The sequence below is a fragment of the Candoia aspera genome, chromosome 3 (assembly GCF_035149785.1).
Source record: "Candoia aspera isolate rCanAsp1 chromosome 3, rCanAsp1.hap2, whole genome shotgun sequence".
NCBI classification, from domain to species: domain Eukaryota; kingdom Metazoa; phylum Chordata; class Lepidosauria; order Squamata; family Boidae; genus Candoia; species Candoia aspera.
This window is the reverse complement of record NC_086155.1, coordinates 102,067,654-102,087,361: the sequence shown is the minus strand read 5'-3', so window position 1 is coordinate 102,087,361 and position 19,708 is coordinate 102,067,654. Positions and strand designations below refer to the sequence as shown.

The window sequence follows — 19,708 nt, the reverse complement described above, 5'->3', positions numbered from 1 at the left end:
CGTTGAGAGGGAGGGAGGGACGGAGGGTGTGCCTTTCCAGATGGGAGCTGGGGAAGGAGCGCACGCTAGAGTAGTTGCGACGGTTACCATGGCGATAACATATACCGCTATTCATCCCCTCCTCCACTCGCACGCACTCCCCGTTGCTATGACAGCAGCACAACCAATGGGAAGTCGCCTTAGAAGGCCGTCTTGCGGGCCGCGAGGTGACAAGGGAAGGGTTTCGCTGTGCACTAAGACGGAAGTGGGTCCTGTTGAGCTTGGGCCGCGCCCGGAAGTGAGGGTGGGAAGGAGGAAAAGGAGCATTGACGGGGAAGCTCGTCTGCTTCTAGCCAAGCACCTGCCTGCTGGATCCGCACGAGTTAGGGGAGGCGACAGCGGCCTTGAACGTGGAAGCGGCAGTTCCAGCTGGTCTCGCGAGAATTACCTTCCCCAGTCAGGAGGCGGAGAGCGGAACCGTTCCTCCTCCCGTCGCTGCTACCTCTTTCTCTCCTCCCGCCTCCCGCCTCCTCCCCCTCCAGGAAGAGCCTGGGCCCAACACGGGAAGATGGCGGCGGCCGGAGGCGGCAGCGGCAGTGGCTGCGGCTCCCAGGCTGCGGAAGGGCCCGAGCTGTAGACCCCGACGTGGGGCCGGCGTGGACGGGCGGGCAGCGAGAGGCGGCGGCGGAGGATGAGCTTGCTTTGCGCTCAGTATCTCCGGTGAGGAGGATAAGGAATCATATTGAGGTTGGGCAGCACGTTAGAGAGAGTGTGTGTGCGTGTGTGCGTGTTACGGGGGTGCGGGTAGATTAATACCATTTGTGAAAGCTGTATGGACTGGAGGTGCCGCTTTCCCAACAGGAAACTGAATAATCAAAACCCGGCTTTACAGGGTCTGGAAGAGAGTCCTGTGTGTGAGTGGGTTGCTGTACTACTCTTTGAAGGAAGGTTTCCAGGTGAAGAAGATGAAGGGGAGAATGGCAATAGTGACAGGAGGAAGGGAAACTGTTTTCCTATAAGGATTTTGCACATTCCGCGATTCTAGCATAGGTTGTATTAGTTATCATAAGCCTATTCAGCAACTGTATGTCCTGGGCATGTGTGTGTTAAAATCTTTCTGCCCCCTAATCAGTCTTTATTTAATGTAAGACATTACAATAATATCAGCTTGTGATTTTTGTGTAATGTTCATGATTGGTTATTTTGAGTAACACAACTGTACTTAAAAAAGAAAGTGAATAGACTGTGGTATAAAATGAAACATGGATTCCTCACCATTTCTTCAGCTTTTTGGTACTCCATACACCTTCTGAAATACAGTAACATTGTAGGAGCTCAAGGAATTTTAAGGCTGGGTGTAGGTAATACAAATAAAATGACATGTGTGCACACAGCTGATGCTAAAGAAGAGAGGTAAAATTAGAGGGTTATTTTACAGTGGAGGGATTGCTGTAGTGCTGTGAGGAGATACAGTGGGAAATAATGTGCAGAAGGGCAGTGACGTTTCATGGCTGATGGGTGAGACAATGGTTGGCTGAGCAAATGAGAAGACTGCATGGCAGAGAGGAACAGGCTATTAGGGAACTGAAGTGAGAAGCTCTTGTTCATTTAAAAATGCTGTGCAGTGGCAAGTGAGAGGATGAGCATGATAATGCTGCTGCCCTAGATATATGTTAATTCACTTCTCTCTCAGCATGAATTGTAGTTGCAGCATTTGAAAGCTGTTCTATAAATTCACTGTGCAGTTATGCTTTACATTGTTAAATTGTACTAGCATTAACCTCAGGTATAAAGTTAACCAGTAACTGCAATAAAATATATCTAGGAGTTCTCTGTTTAAGGTGCTTTAAATTAATTTAAATTAATTTCCAGATTATGACAACTTGGTTATCAGTACTCTGCAAGTCTGTTCTTCTAAGCTTGCAGTACTAACCCACTGTAATTATTTGTCTAGCAAGAAAAGAGATAATTCAAAAGATCTTTGTTGCTGGATGCTGCCCTTACTGCACATATTTCTTGGCCACAGAAGAAGATATCATGAATAAAGAAAAAAAAAAACACTTCTCAGCTTTAGTCTGTAATGCCCCAGATATTTCTGTGCATTATTCTATCATTTTGAATAAGACTAGTTTAAATTATGTTTCTAGATTATTTTGGTGCTACAGAGTTGTATACATGTCATTCATATTATTTACCCAGGTCATAGAATAGCCATATGGATACCATACTGCACAGACTTGCTTTATCCTTGTTTTATCAACATACATTTAATTCTTACTAAGGTAATGATTTTTTTTATTTCTCCATGTATGGCCTAGAAGCCCACACTGAGAGCTCTAAACTATTAATGAAGCTATAAGAAAATATAAGAAAAATCATATTTCCTATGTGTTTTAAAGCAGTATCTCCAAATAAAGATCTAGCCAGTTTTAGGTTTCCTAGTGAAAAGCAGATGGAAGAGTATCTCCAAGTGTTCTTGGATAATATATGCTCTCAGTTTAAGCATATAGATAGTTAAAAATCATCTCAGTTTAAGTATATAGATAGTTAAAAGTGTAAAAGATAGTTAAAAGTTGCTTGGAAGCTCTAAGGACTTGCACCTGGAGATAAATTTGGGAAGCACAGTCCCTGATTAATTTGGGAAGGCTGTTTTCAGCACTGATATTATTTGCACCTCTTGATGCGTTATTCTCTGGTACCTTTAGAATGATTAGGCTTCCTCTTTGGTCCCTTCATTTCTTTCAGTCAGAGCATAAATTTAGCCTCATGGGAGCTGAGATGTTCTGCATTGCTCTCACTGTGTATTTTACTCTGTAATTTCCTCTACAGCTTTGAATTTGGGTATCATCACTGCACCAAGGATGCTAGTCCTGTAGCTCATATTTAGGAACTTCCTTTTCTGTTCTCAAATAAGAACAGGGTTTGGAAGGATAAAGCTAAATAAATGTATTAAATCTAGATTTAAAAAAAGGTGATGCCGGTGAGAAATATTTATGCTTTAAGGGCATTAAATAGTTTGGCAGTTGATGGGGTGATTATAACACTGATGCAAGTTTCCCACCTTGGCTGTCATTTTTAAGGTAGACTGACTTCTGGGGCTAATTCAGGACACTAACTGTAACTTGTAAAGCTACAATTTTGAACCAACTTCCATTAGAATCATCCTCAGTTTTTGTACCAACTCTCTAACTATCTTTACCAAATCAGGCCCTGCTTAGCTTTCACATATTCCAGTAAAATAAACAGTGTCTGCTGGTAACAGTGCCTCTGTAGTTGCAGGCCCAGTTTCCATTTCTTCATAGAATATAGCAGTTTCTTAACTATGAAACTTTTTTGTTTCATCAGTCATCTTAGAGATAGGTCTATAGAGGACTTTTCTGATTTTGCTTTTTAACTTAGAACTGTAGGTTTAATTTTTCTTCTGTTCTTTGCTCAAAAACATCACATGTAGTAGACTTGATCTGTTTTTTTCCTCTCTCCAAGATTTGCTCTGAAATCATGGAATATTCTTCAAAGCATTATTTGAAAATATTTTGAAGGCTGCGGCAGGGAAAGGGGAAATTGCAATATTTGATTCCAGTTGTCAGCAGAAAATAATGTGCGCATCCTATCTGATAGTTTTAGGGTAGATTCTGAAAGTGACTCTCAAAATGCCTTTATAGTCCTATCCAGGGTACCACTTTGGTTACTCTTATAGGGCATCACAGTACATGAGATGAAAGCAGACTTTCTACAGAAAACTAGTACCTCTTGAATTGAAATTAGAAGCCAGGAAGGAAAGTGGTAGACATGCTAATTCAGCATTTGCGCTCTTACACTGTTAGAACATGGACTATATAGTTCTCTATCTGTAGAAATTCTGAGCAGTTATCAGTGGTAGAGTGTAATGAAATTATAAAATATTTTTCACACTAACAGTTCATATCTTGTGTCTTTGCATTTGCTTATTTCTCTTTTTTCAGAGTAATTGTATAATTTGATTGCTCTTGAAATAATAATTCCATTATGACCATACTGTAAAAGCCCTCTGTAGCAGTTTCAGGATATCTTGGATTTGTTAGTGTACTCTTCCCAAAGCCTTGGTTTTAAAACCAATTCTTGTAATAATAATTCCATTATGGCCTATTCTTTTAAAAATGTTTAACTGATTTCAAGAGAGAGATATTGTACCTAACTAAATTGCTTACTGCTGTTGTCTGTAAATTTGCCACTGAAACGGTCCCCACAATAAAGTTTTCCTAGGGAAGTATAGCTTCTATAAGGTCATAGTGTTACATTGTAGGGCAAATATATTTATAAATATTGTGATGAAAAGTGAAGGAATGGACCACATGCAACTATTTTGTAATTGTAAAACCATATAGCAAATAATTATTGGTAGCAATAATAATTGTGGCCATTAAAGATCTAACACCTCTAAGTGATAGTCCACTGAAGTTGGGCAGTCAATAAATTTAAACTAAGAATAATAATAAGTGAAGTATATAAAAGATTATAAGACATTGTAATAGTTAAGGCTGCAAAATGTATAACTAAATAACAAACCTTACTGACTGAAGTAATGTTGACTTTTGAGTAAACATGCATAGGTTTATGGTTTAAAACTGGCCCCAAACTCATTCAGTCTCTGCAGGAGTTCATAGTATATAAGCCAAATCATATTCATATAAAACCTAGGGTATACTTGTAATATTTCAAAAGCATGAGCTAAATTGTAATCTGGCTAAAGTGACCTCTGATATATAAAAAGTTTATCACATATTCAAGAGGGGGAAAATCCATGTTTTTAAAATACATGGGATGTTGGGCCAGTTGTGAAATTTCAGTGTAACCTGTTTCAGAAAGTTGTGATGTAAATTTATTGTAGGGTTATATATGTTGTCTTAAGCTCCCAAGAGAAAAGGTGGGATATAAATATAATGAAATTGTTTTTATATTTGACTTTGCGGATGTGGTATTATTAAGGGGTACAATTTTCAATTTACCATTATGTTGATTGTAGGTTGCCTTTGAGTGTGATTGAAGGTAAAATACACAATTAACTTCAAGTGTTATTTGACATCTAGTGAATGAGATTGAAACCTTAATTAAAAATGATATTCAACATGATTTTCAAAGACTCTATTAATAGCCTGTTGGTAGTTCAGATTGAATAAACTCCAGTTCATGTGAAAATGGTACACTTCCCAAATAAAAGCCATTTTGATCTTACTCTCTGTTTTCAGCTCAGTCTGGCTGCTTAATGTTATATATATATAAATTTCTCAGTCTTTAAGTACCAATCATTTATTCTGCATAAACCTGGGAGAGATGGTAGTTAAGAAATACAGATAGTTAAGTCTCTGTACAGAACTTAATTTCTTTTGCTTGATTTGATCTTCCATCTTTTAAAGTGCCTTCCTGAGAAGGAATAGGAAAAGACATAGTTAATGGTCTGTTTCCCTCAACACATTTGTGGCCTCCAAATGTGCTGGATTCAGCTCCCATCATCAGTCCCTAGGTAGCACAACCATTGGATTATGAGAGTTGGCCAACATATCTTCAGAGCACTGGAATTGGGGAAATTGGTACAGATGGAGGGAAAAACATCCTGAATGATTTCTCTTGCTATGATTAAGTTACCATTCACTGTACAGCATGCTTCGGGGGGAATACTTGAAGTAATAATTATAATAGTAATTATAGAAATGTGAATAATAAATAAATTATGCTGTGCTTAGCACAGAATTTTTTGGGGGGGATGTCACTTAGGTGATTTTGAGATGTAAAAAGCATAAGTTGACATATTCTTAAAACATCCTTTCAGATACGCTTGTTCATGATTATCCACAATATCACTATCACATTGGGGAGGGTGTGTCTATTTGTATTTTACCACATAGACTTTTCAAGTAACCAATTTTGACTGTGTTCAACCAACTCTGATGTTTTTTCTGGTATACTCAATACTTACTTTCATATCATAAAGTGGAGATAAGCACACTCTTATAGACATCCCTTTCATGTATTTTGATAAATACTAATTCTTTGCAACAGATCATGGACTATCTGCCATCCTTTAGCAGCATTTGTGCATTTTAAAATTTCTCCGTCCATTTCTCCATCTTTAGTAAGCATTCAGCTAGTATGTGCAATCATCTACTTGCTCTAGTTTTTTGCCATTTATATAAACTTGTAATTGTTCACTTCTTTTCTCCCATCAAACACAACTATCTGGGTTTTTTCAACATTAATTTAAGATCCATATTCCTTGATATATCCTATAGTTTATCCAGGTTTCTCAGCAAACTATTCAGGTTCTCAGCCAACAACATGGCATCACATGCATAGAGTAGTACGCATATATTCTTATTCTCCATCAGTGTAACTTTTGCTGTCACCACAATAATTTCTTACGCATTTATCCATTAATATGTTAAACATCTTACAGCCTTGTTTTATTCTATGCTCAGTGCTGAAATATTCTCTAACCATTTCATTTTTTTCATGTGTGCTTTTCTGTTATCATATACTGCTTATCAAATTAAGCAATCAACCTTCAGCTCCATATTCATGAAAAACTTAATAATTGAAGCCTACCTACTTTATCATATGCTTTCTGTAAACTACAACATAGAATAAGCTTTCTTTTTCACATTTATGCATTTCTCAATAACTTGCTGAAGAGCAGAAATCTGCATCTACATGCCTTACCCAGAATCTTCACACACAACTTATATATTCTTTCATTTCATTTCCTCCTCTTAGACTCCAAGTTGCAGTTAATCTTATCCATGCCACATGAACTATCCCTTACTAATTTTAAGGACAGTTCTGATTTGTTTTTGCAAATTTTGGTCAATATACCACAAGCACAGGACCAGTTTTATCCCAAGCATTTTCACACTATTCTATTAAATCGTAGGATCTCTTATCTACAAACTATCTTGCAAGTCAGCATACTGTTGTTTACATTTCACCAATTGAGGGATATGTGTGGACTATGCAATACCTGCCTATCCTTCTGAGGCTGTATGCTTCACATTTCTTGCTTTTCTATGTCCTATATTCTTAAAACAGGTTTGTATGTTAAACTCTACTAAAAACTTAAAATCTATGCATAAAATTAGCTGTACAAATTTCAGAAAAAGCATGTTTGAGTATTTGGGAGAGGGAATAACTTGCAGGCATGCAAACTTTTTTTTAAGAGTAGGTTGCAATGTAGGATAGTGAGCTGTCACCTGTTTCTAGTTTTTCCAGTGCCAGAGATTAACAGTTTATGTTTGTTTGTTTGTTTGTTTATTTATCAATCAATCAATCAATCAATCAAATTTGTCACCGCCCATCTTCTCCCACCAGAGGGACTGATGAACCTTATGCTGCAATAAAGTTGGTTAATATTGAAGGTGCTGTTTTGTTGCCACATATTAACATGACTCTTCCCCCCAATCTTTATTATGAAGAGATTTCTACGTTTCTACCTATAAGGAAATCTTTCTACATTCCAGAGAATCCCTGTATGTTGTATAGAGGCATATTCTGGGCCACTGATAGTTCAGACAGAGGTGTGATAGATTTCATAATTTCCTGTATGAACTGGAAGCACATTTAGAATTGTTAAAAAGTATTAAGTAAATGATATTTTGACATATTTTGAATGCTTTTATATGCTGTAATGAAAAGAATCCTTCATTTTTCTTGTTTGTATTGTTTTATTTTTTTGTCTACTTTTATTAAGATTTTAATGTAAGCCATCTTGGGTTGAGTTTTTCCAATTTGGCAGTCATATTAGTTGTATTATTATTGTTGGTTGCACGGTCAGCCAGATGTTTTTTGGACTGGATTTGGCATTTTTATCCACCATCTTTTTCCTCTTCCTCTTCTACATATACCTTGAGGAATCTCTAAAACTAGTATGTGAAAGTTAGAATTTTATACTGTTCTCTCCTTTGAGTCTGTTGTTTGGGGGTGGTATCCCCATCTCCCATTTTCTAAGAGTTGCAGCTACCCAACATTTCATCTCCTTCTGTGCCTGGGTTCTCAACCCTATGTACTTGGCATTCATACCTATTGGTCCTTTTTGCTATGCTACCGAAGGAAATTTGCTGATAACATGTAATTGTTCTGTCATGTCTAATGTATCTTTCTTTGCATACAATCTTTAAACTTGTATGTGGCCCAGAGTCATTGGGAGTTGCACGCATACATGTTTAATACATCATCCTCATCCTCCTGTGGTATATGTCCAACACATGGTAATAGTGTGAATTTTTTCACTTTGTTAGCATCTTGTCATTAGTTCATTTTACAGTCTGTGGTACAGATTACATGCAGCCTGTCTTTGATAGCAAGATAACCTACCTTGAGGTAGGTTAATTGTCAGAATTACACAAAGAGTGTGCTTTGGGAGCTCTGTGTGTAGTTCTGTATATGTTCTTCTGTTCCAGCAAATCACTTTCTGAGATTTCTGTGCTTGAAAGGTTCTGCGTATAGTGTATAAAAATGAGTTTCTTGAAGCTTCTGCAGATTGAAAATTGTGGCTTTTTGCTGTTGCTATCTCTTCCTGATGAGTGTAAGTCCTTGAGATGAATTGCTGAAGCTCTAGAAAATATGTGCTAAGGAATTAAATCTTTATAGCATTTAGTTTTCTTCGAGGATACTGTATAGTAGAGTAATCCTAATTAATGGGGAATTGCTATAGACAGTGAAAAAGCTATAGTTGAAACTTGTTGCTTTTTGATAGAGGTTGTTAATTTGAAAATTTGGTTAACAGTCATAGCGTAAAACTTTATTTTTGACATAGTGATTATTTGTTTTTATTTCTTACGTATGTTCATCTTTCTTAAAGCTAACTGTCACTTAACTTTTTAATAAACATTAAAATTAACTGCAAATGTATGCTTCACGTAGCTCCCCATTTAATCCAGACCATATGGACTATGAGAACTATTTCTTTATTAGGACCTGTGTTCTTTAAGTTCATATGTCACCATTCAGATTAGGGTGATCTCTAATTGCACCCAGAACTTCCTATGAAAATTAGAGTAGCTTTTGCCTATGTAGGTTTATGGTTATTATGCTTCTTCTGATAAGACCTGGTCACCTCTTTACTGCAGAAAACTGAAAGGATGTACTGTATGGAGATTTTTAGGGAAGAAATAGCAGGCAATCTTGTGTACCAAAGTCTCTATCACCAGACACTTTCCTTTTTTGACCTGGCAAAAAGTTTGGGAGCTTTACCTGGGAGAAAAGTGCCTGCTGAAAAAAAGGAAGGGACACATAACTTATGTTTTTGAGCTGTGCCATTGCTATGGAGTGAAGAAATGACAGCTTTGGCTTTTTCAATCTGAGTGTACTATGAAAACATTTCCATTTATCCTATTATATAAAACTTCAAATAACTTAATTTACTTACTTACTGGACTTATATGGCCTCCTATCTCACATAATGACTCTAGGCAGCTCACAACAATTCATAAAACTATGGTTAAAAACAAAAATACCCTTCCCACCCAGTTGACAGACAAAACATCCTTGCAGCTCAATTCCCATCCTAACCCAATGCTTGGAGAAAGAGCCAGGTCTTCACAGCTCTCTGGAAAGCTAAAAGGTTAGGGATCCCTCTGATCTCAGACGGGAGGCTGTTCCAAAGGGCTGGGCAGCCACTGAGAGGGTCCCATCAGGTGGCAACATTTAGGGAGGGGACCAGGAACATGCCCACCCTATCTAACCTAGTAACCTAATGTTTGTATGGTGCACTGATGTGCCCCATATTTTAATGAGGGGTTTCCCATTTATTTTTTTTTGCAGTCTTTATATTTTGATTTTATTTCCTGCAGCCTGTGAACCTTTTCATCAAATAATACAGGGGAAGTGGGAGTGGAAATACTGTGCCTCCACATAACTTTTTGTTTGTGTGTCTTGTATTTTGTAACTTACCATTATTTCTACTTTGCTTATGTTGCCATTCAAAACTAAAACTTTACACTTAATAGGTTCTTTTTGATTGCATGTTGAATTTAGATGCGAATTGTGGTATTTCAGATGTACAACTATGGTGGTGTTGAAGAAAAATGACTGATTTCAGAACTTAGTCACACTTAGGAAGCCAATTAAAGTAACTTTTAAGTCATAATTGCATGTGAGCAATACCAATGTGTTCAGGGAAGGAGGGTGGAATTGGCACACGGACACAAACATACATGTGTGTTTAAAAAGACAGTGAAAAAGATTTGCATAACTGATAATAGGTTAGATATATGCACAATCTTGTATGCATTGCTTTAACTAGAAAGTTGATGACTTCAAGGTCACTTTTGGGATCTTGGGATGCCGGCTGGTAACATATTAAATTGTTTGTCTATGGGAATAATCCCAGTTTTTTATGAAGTAGTACAGTGTTTGAATCAGCAAATGTATCTAGTCAGTGGAACTAACTTGATTCTCAATATTATACAACATCTAAATGTATATCTGCAGTTTTGCATAAATAACATTTCCTCTTCATTATTTCCTCTTAATTAATTTTGAATTGTCTAACACTGGTTTGTACCTATCAGATGTTTAGAAAATTATCTTTTTGTAATAAAACATGCTTCAATCTTTCTGGGAGCTCTGCTTTCTCACCTTTCTTTCTTTGCTATTTTTAATGTTTCTTCTGATATCTCTTTTATCTTTTTGTGAAAAAGATTGTTATGTAGTTTCTGTTCACTTCTGTAAGATGTTCCTTTTGTGATGAACTTCCTTTCTTAGTATGGAGATAGCATAAGTTCACATTATCTTCCTTTTTCATGGTTTACTAATATTTGAAATCTGAAGCATGATAAGAACCTTGGATAACAAGTTATAATCTTATTTATGTTCAGTAAGATGTACACTGGGGGGACGTGGTGACGCTGTGGGTTAAACCGCTGAGCTTGCCTATTGGAAGGTCGGCAGTTCGAATCCACGTGACGGGGTGAGCTCCCGTTGCTAGTCCCAGCTCCTGCCAACCTAGCAGTTTGAAAACATGCAAATGTGAGTAGATTAATAGATACCGCTTCAGCGGGCAGGTAACAGCATTCCGTGTAGTCATGCTGGCCACATGACCATGGAAGTGTCTACGGACAAATGCCGGCTCTTCAGCTTTGAAACAGAGATGAGCATCGCCCCCTAGAGTCAGACATGACTGGACTTAATGTCAGGGGAAATCTTTACCTTTACCTAAGATGTACACTACCCCTTTAGCCCACAATGAAGCTTGAAAATACCATTAAGCATATGCACTCCAGCAAATCCACTGGATTTGATGATACTCAAACTGTTTAAACAAAACACTTTGGACAATATATCAGAAAATAGTGCTTGGAATTGTGCAATTAATGTGTAAAAACAGACAACATACCTCAGATATTTTGAATGGTCATATTGTTTTATATGTTGAAACCAGGCAAAGATCTTTCAGGTCCAATGAGCTTCTTACCAATTTCCCTATTGTACCATCCATGCACACATTGTGGATGAAAGACATACTGGAACAAGATGGATTTTGACCAGAAAAGCCATGTTTAGGCCCAATACTTAATTCCTCCCAGTATGGTGAAGAGAGTATTGAGAGACCAAATCACACACAGAGTGTTTGTTGACCTTTCAGCAGGGAACATCATTCAGACAGGGCTTGTTTATCCTGTCCACTTTGCCTGGAAGGAAGTAATCTGGGTAAACCCCTTCATGAGAATTTGAGCACCTAATTCACCATATTAGAGTGCTCTGTAATTTGATAGTCTTCCACATACTTTTTATGCTCCCCTACTATCTAATGCTGCTACCCCTTTTAGATTTTTTTAGATTCTTGTTTTTTATATATACTTTCTGTTTCTAATTCATATATCTTTTATATCTTCTAGTTTTTCAGGGTTTTTTAGATTTTTATTTTTACTCTGATGTATCCTCTATGCATTTTAAATGAGTGTACTCCACCATCCTTATGCTGATGGAGTACATAATAAATATAATGACCATAATAAAGATTTGATTTTTGTGACACTTTCCCTCATACATATAAAACTAGTGATTTCATTGAAGTTGGTATACTACTTGAAATAAGTATAGTACTTGTAATATTAAATTTTCATCTCTATATGAAGTAAAACCATGATAAAATCTTGCAAATAAAATAAAACCAGTGGAAACCTAATAACTTCCACACATAAATCTGGGTTTCCGTCAGAACTTGTTCCCACTCTATCTGTTTGAGGCAGCAGCCAGCTCATCCAAGCAAAGTGGAGAACACAGCCTGGAGCATAGCCTGATGACTTACATGTACAAATTAGGGTCACTGTCAGTATTTGCCCCCACTCAGCTTGAAGAAGTCAGCAGCAAAGGTACAATTTTTACAACTGCTGCTATAAAAAGGAAATATTGATCCTAAATAAGTGCGGAATGAAAAAGAGTCGCTACCTCAGAAATAAAACCCAGATTTCAGGAATTATGCAAAACTAATCAAGCTCATCCCTCCCACTGAAAAAGTATGGTTTAAAATTTGATTGTTTTATTGCCTATTTATAATGGAAAGGTTAGAGTACATGACTGTGGGATGCTGTGACACTGTGGGATTCGCCTAACGAGGGCAACCAGGAGTGCTGCAACTGCCATCGTAAGTTGAAGCGGCCAAGTGGTGTCGCAGTTTACAACCACGACACTTAGCAACAGAGTTGCCAGTCCCAATTACCATTGTTAAGCGAGGACTACCTGTATTATTCCATAGCCAAATTAAGCCACAAGGTATGGAGATGTAGGATCTGTGTCCTAACAGTCAGGAATCACGCTGAGACGAGGAATAGGTCTCTAGTGTTTATTGCTGCTACATAAGACAGAAAATCCTAACAAACTGAAGAAGCGTGGGAAAAACCCAGACATATAAACCCCAGAAGTTAAGGCGGGTCTGATCTGTGTCTCTTTGAATGGCTGCTTAATTCCTCAGTGCTACGCATGCATTTTCCTCTCTGGATAGAGGCCCCCTCCTGCTCACCATCAGTACTCATGACAATCTGTCTGTACAATCTGACTTGCAAGACATAGATGCAAGAGCAGTGGAAGATACCCCAACCTGTCACTACAAGGGCCTTTCCCAAAGACTCAGTGGAGCTGAATTTGGATTTATACAGATCAGGCTTATGTTTAAACTGTTTGCTGCAGGACCCTCCATAGGGGGAAAACACACACACACAAAATACCTGGGATCTGCAGCCAACCAGGGTCTCATCGGACACAGACCACTTAACATTTGCCCAATGACTATGGCAGAATGTGCCCAAGCAGTTGGATGTTATTGGTAAATTAAAACCAGATCTGGACTGCAGAAATCTGGATAACCGCTGGATGACAACAGTAAGAAACAGAAGATTTCATTCTTTGCCATTGTCTAGTGATCATCATTCAGATTGTTACAGCTCAGATTAGGTAGCTGTAGTGAGAATAGCCTTGTATCTGATTGTATAACGCGTATCTGATGTGTGAATGTGTATATATGCATCCATATAGAAAGAAATACTGTAGAGTAAAACTTACTTCTGGTTTAGAAGATGGCTACAAAGCAAATGCAAAGCTTTATCACTTAGCTAAGGATCATTATTTGGGCGCCATTTTATTTGTGTTGTATACCTCCTTTGACACTGAAAAACTGTAAAGTGGGGGAGGAGAGACATCATTCTGGAGGCCTTGGATCTAAGATTGAAGGACGTGGTTCAGGACAATGGAATTATTATAGGCATGGGGGTTTTCTTCTGTAGTTGGTAGATGTTTGATATCCTCAGGAAGCTAGGCTAAGGGAAAACACCTGTTTTTACATCTAAGCCAAGGAAATCAATTACCCAGAGTGGGAAGTAAGTTACATGCCAGTGTGGTGACCCATTCTTTTCTGCCTGCTTTCAGCAAGTGCTCCTGGTCTGGACAGCCTCCTTTGACCCTGTTGTGAAATGCTTTTGCTGTTGGGAATCACGGCTTTTCTCTGTACCACTATTTTACCACAGAACTGCAAGTGCAACAGGCAAAAGGAAGTAGGCAAAAGTGACTTTGTGCCTTAAAGTTTGTGCCTAAAGCCTGGTCATTCCCATCTGGGAGTTCATGAAGTGGAGCAAGCCTTGAGAATCCAGGCTAAGGGGCTTTAAGCCTGGACAATTTGGGAAGAGGGAGACCAGCCATGAAGCTCACACATGCAGAGCTGGAGCCCTGACAGAGCTTGCTCTGTGCTTGTTTGGATAAGCTTGGAATGCTTAAGCCAAAACAAATTTGCAGCCCCCCCTAAATTTGTTCACAATATTCTCCCCCAGGGTTGTGATCCATAAATGGAAAACCCTTGTCCTAGCACAAATGCCCTGTTGCAACCATAACAATTGTACTTACAAAGTGTGCTGCTGCTACTACTCTTTTTACACATATATGAATTATCAGTTGATCCATCCAAACACACACACAAAAATGTTGATGTTATAGGCACAGCAACTTACACAAGCTTATCCAGACACTAACTAGAAAAGCTGACTGCCTGTTATGTTGTCCACCAACAAGTCTCTTGCATTTTTGCAGTTAAGATATAAACTTTGAATTAAACACTACCTGGAATGATACATTGTTGAATCTGAATTAAAAACTGAAATACCTTTTGTGATTCTGGTTATTTAAAGCCTATTACAGCAAATAAATGGTATATTCTCACCAGAACAGCTCTTTTAGATACCTGGAAAAGCGTAGCCAGTTAGAATGAGAGAAAACAACAAATGGGGTGTAACATGTCCTCTGCTCATTTCATGATATTTAGATTGAGCCTTAGGTTTTTCAGATTGTCTTCAATTTGCTTTGCCCACATTTTGGGGGTTGCTGTTCATTGGACCTTTCACTGTGTAGGCCACTTTCTCCATAGTAGTCTGTAAGGAAGATGTTCTTGCGTTATACATAGATCCATACCACTGTAATCTGCGCTTTCATATTTTGTCAATAGTAGGTTGTTCACTGCACCTCAGTCTGGTGAAATTCTTCAGATGGTTGTGTAGAGAGATTCCCAGTATATGCCATAGGCATCACATTGGAAGAACATCAAACTTATTTAGGTCTGCTTTTAATAGTGTCTGTGTCTCAGATATGTATAGCAAGATTGGCAGAACTAGTGTCTTGAAGATTTTCATCTTGGTTTTCACTGAAGTGTTTTTGTTTCCTCCAGAGGCACCAGTTTAAAGATCTCAAGGCAGCAGTGGCCTGGCCAATCCTGCTGGGTACTTCTGTTTTTGGTGCTGTTTTCTGTTCTACTAGCAATCAAGATATTTGAACAGGTTAACCTGCTCTATTTGGGTTCTGTTGAGGTAGACAGCAAACTGAGACCCATCAGTTGTCAAAACCTTTGTTTTGTCAGCATTAATTTTCAAGCCGTACGATGTACCATGTTCATGATATACAAGATGTTGGTGATTTCTGTGTCACTGTCTGCAAACATGAGGTCAGTTATGTAGTGGGTTTCATTGAGCTGCCTTCCAAAACTTTTCTCATAATAGCATCAATATGTCTTTGAATAGCAGGGGTGAGATCACACAGCCTTGCCTAATGCCAGTTCAAATCAAGAACTCCTCTGAAAATTAATTTTGGATGTGTACACAGCTGTTGGAATTGCTGTGGGTTTTGTGGGCTTCTGTTCAGTTTTCAGTGCTTTCCATAAAACTGACCGGTATACACTGTCAAAGCTGCTTCAAAGTAAATGAATACAATGATTGTTTGTTTGCCACATTGAATTCTCTCTTCCATTAGTTGTCTGATGATGAAAATTTGGTCATGGCATCCTTGTGTTGGTGGAGACCAGACTACTGTCCTCTAGTTAGCTGTTCCCACTGTTTCTGGAAGTGTAGTTGCTTGATTCTCATGAAGACCTTTCTGGCAGAAACAGAAAAGACTTGAGAGAAACCTTATGGCCCAATTGCTTTTGAATTGGTGGCTGTCATCTTTTTTTCAAAATAGGGATTATAATAACCTGTTTCCATACAGTGGGGACTTTCTTTGAGTGCCAAATTAACAATAAATGTAGTCATTCAGTCAAATGGTCACGAGCTCTGAGTGCCCCAGCTGTGGCTCCATCCATCTGCTCTTCCATTTTTCAGTACCTTTATGCAATTTTCATCTATTGATGAATTTAATTTAATATTCATTTTATTATATATCTCTGTACTCTATTTTATCTCAGACTATTTTATCTTACTTTTTATCCTTACCTTACCTTATCTTACCTTATTATATTTTATGTATTTTATCTCACTGTAGCCTATTTTATCTCATTTTATTGTATCTCACTTTGTTTTGTTTTATTGTATCTTACTGTGGCTGATTCCTATGATTTGATATGGTCAATTGAAATATACTGTTACTATTCCGCTATTGTGGGCACAATACTTGACTCCTGATTTTCTGGTGTTTGGATAAGTACAGTAGTGGATCTGCTAGTGGTACCTGTGGCTCTTCATGTTTGTACAATTGTTGGAAAAGTTCTCTCCATCTCTGAAGCTGTTCATTTGAAGATGGTATAAATGTCCCAGCAACCTCGTAGATATTATTGTTTGTTGATTTAGTCCTTCCTTTTAGGTGTCTCAGGGTGGTAAAAAAAAAAATGCGGTACTTGTATTTTGCACAGCCTGTTCCAGTTTCAGGGCCATGGTGTTCCAGTGTGCCTCATGTTCTGCCTTTAGCTGGTATCCAACTTCATGGTTGAGCTACCTATATCAGGCATTGTCAACAAACATGACTCATTGTCTGATCTGACTTCTGTTACAAAGGAATTGTGGCATATATAGCTAAGAAACCTCTCACAGAATAACATGGACATTAATGCAAACAACTAGCTCCCTTTTGGAGCAGGAAAGGAATAGGTTGTTTAGAAGGTTGAGTTAGCATGGCCAAACATGGGTATTTCTTTGGACCAGGATGTATGAGAGTCAGTTTGTGCATATCTCCTATTTTGTCCTTTGTTAGAATATGCTTGCCAATTCACTGGCTCTGGAAAGTGCACATTGGTGAAAGGCAGTATGGTGGTGAATGGATACAAGAAAAAGAAGCCCATTAATGTGTAGCACTTGTGAGAATGTATTCAGACTGTGTTCTGCTCTATTGCTTATTAATAGTTGAGTGTTTTTATTTAATTTATTTATATATGAAATTTATATGGCTGCCTATCTCACAAGAAGTGACTCTGGGCAACATACAGCAAAAAAAAGTATAAAACAAAACAAAATTTTTACAAGCAAATAAAATATTTATAAAAGAGTGAATCAGTAACAATGATAAAACAGTGAATTTGTTGAGCATTGTTGTTGCTATTAGCATCTGCACAGCTGCTGTTCCAAAGAGGTGTGGTGCAGTTACAGTGCTAAATAAAAATAGTCTAATTTCGTATGGTAAATGTGATTAAATAGGTTAGGGTTTAACTGTGGTCACTTACTTGTTTCAGCTTGTATTTTGGACGTTCTAAAATAGATATTAATGGAAACATAGATAATATTGTTTCTATTGAGATTCTGCTTTTGTTTTATACTAGCAGAACTCCCATGTTTGTGTGTGCGAATGACAAACTTCTGGGAAAGGGAATAATGTGCCTTTACTACAAATATATTGAATCATAGGATCATAAGGATCTCTTTTCAGTCCTGTGTGTCTTATTCTTTTGGGAAACATTGGCAGTTATTTCAAAATAATATTAATGTGGGAATAAAGGGCTAAATGAAACGGCAGGATTTGGAGGATGTATTTTGAGGATGAAAATACCAGCTGCCAGGAAGCAAGCCCTGGGTGTGGAACTTTGATAGCAGGCACTTGGGTTTCAGGGTTAAGTCTGTTTTTAAGGGAAAATGAACAAACATAGCATGGTATAGATATTTTGAATATTGTATTTGCACAAGGCATAGACAAAGGAAATATAGCATATGATGGATCAAAATAATATTGACACATTATTTCATAATTCTTCTGACAAAAATATTTACGTTCTCATAAATCATTAGAGAAAAAAAAATTGTATTTGTATAAAATTATTCTTCAACGCAGAAGCAGTTAGGATTTGAGCATTTAGGATTTCCACAATTCAAATTATTTTCATTTTGAGCTGTGCGATGTCAATTTTACAATAGCAATTAAAAATAATACTATTTATTTTTATTTGAATAAAGTAGATGAAAAAACTGTGGAGTCCTTGGTGCTCTCTGAGCCTTGTTGTTTTCTTGCAGACATTTCATTGCCAGACTAGACAACATCTTCAGTGCAAAGAGGGAGTGGGCCTTGCTCTCAGTTTATATACTGTGGCTTGCCCTGCTTGTGTTGGTAGGGGTGTTGTTCTCTCCTTGGGAGTTCTTTGATTGGGCTGTGGTTTGCTGCTTGGTTGATTGCCTGAGTTAATAGTCCCTTGATTAGGGTGTATTGTGCTGTTTGAAGGTTCATCTGGTGTTAATCCTAGTGTTGATTTTTGCATATCTGGGTGTTGATTGCTGGTAAGGGAGTGTACTGGTCTTTTGGCTTTTCTATTGTCTCTTTTGAATGGTATGTAAATGTTGTTTACCTCTATGTGTCTGTTGATGGCTGCTTTGTCTGAGTGCCAGGCTTCCAGGAATTCTCTGGCGTTTTTGGATTTGGCTTGGTTTAGGATGCTCACAGTTTCCCAGAAAAAGCTGTTTTAGTAGTCATGCCTAAATTTACACTCCTCTATTTACTCTCTTCTATTCTTAATTTATAATCAATTTTGATTGGGAAGATACTAGATTTAACTGAATCTTCTGACAGAGACATTTTAACTAAAGCACTTTGGCAATCTAATGCTTTTGTTACTAAACTGTCATCTCAGATTTAGAAAACATTGAAGGGGCAGTTTCTAAGACAGTATACTTAAAGTCAATCAGCTATTTAAAAGAAGTAAAGGAGTAAGTTGGGGTGATAGAAAGCATTCTCAAGTTAGAATTAAAACAGAAAAGATTCTTCAAAAGAGTAGTTTTATGTTTTGGAGCTCAAATATATATGTCAAGATCTGGACACATAGGTTCAGGGCAAGTTATTTTTTTTTATCTTCCCCAGTTCCCCCCAGGAAATGAATGTTTTATGATGTAGCATCCATTTTGTGAATAGCCAAGTCTCACTCAATTCTAATCGTTTTCTGAAAATACAGTGGGTCTAAAATGACCTGAACTTATGCATGGAATTGTTTTGTTAACATGTTATATAACAACTACACACATATAAAACTGAAAGTATCAAATGAAGTTGCTGAGAAGCATGGTGTTTATGTCAAAAATCAGTAAAATGTGTTAGTAGCTAGACATAGGAGAGATTGAAAACAAAGATACTTACTAATCTAATGGCTTAGGTATGAGTTCATATCTAAATACTTGAGCTTGATACAATACCCGGCATCCCATTTTTTTTTATTCCTTTCTTCCGTTGTATGAAAAATACATAAAATTAGCAGTCTGTTGTTTCTGTATATTTTGGCAGTATACATATACTTATTCAAGTGCAAGCTGTCTGAATAGAATTAAAATGGAGGTAATGAAATAATCTTGCTTACAGTGTAATATGTTTCAAGATTGCAAAGCTGGTCCTTAATACTCTTCCAGAGAAGATTAAACCAAAGGTCAGAGAATCACTGATTGTGATCTTGGCACAAGGGATATGACAATACAAGTTAGGGTTTCTTTTCTTTTTGTTTTTTTTTCTGAGAAAAAATATTTAATTTCTCTGTGTGGTTATTTCAAAA

The 19,708-nt window shown here is 37.5% G+C and overlaps 1 protein-coding gene across 2 annotated transcripts in view; it reads left to right on the top strand.

Annotated features, from left to right (window-relative positions):
• The first annotated feature begins 296 nt into the window (after positions 1-296).
• The window catches only part of SMG7 (SMG7 nonsense mediated mRNA decay factor), a 59,659-nt gene continuing 40,247 nt past the window's right edge, over positions 297-19,708 (top strand). Inside the window, exon 1 of one of the 2 annotated variants that reach the window (XM_063298437.1) lies at positions 297-699. In XM_063298437.1, the coding sequence (XP_063154507.1) occupies positions 671-699 (29 nt within the window). In that variant the 5' untranslated portion in view covers positions 297-670. The remainder of the gene's footprint in view (positions 700-19,708) is intronic. The other variant, XM_063298438.1, reaches the window with a different exon arrangement.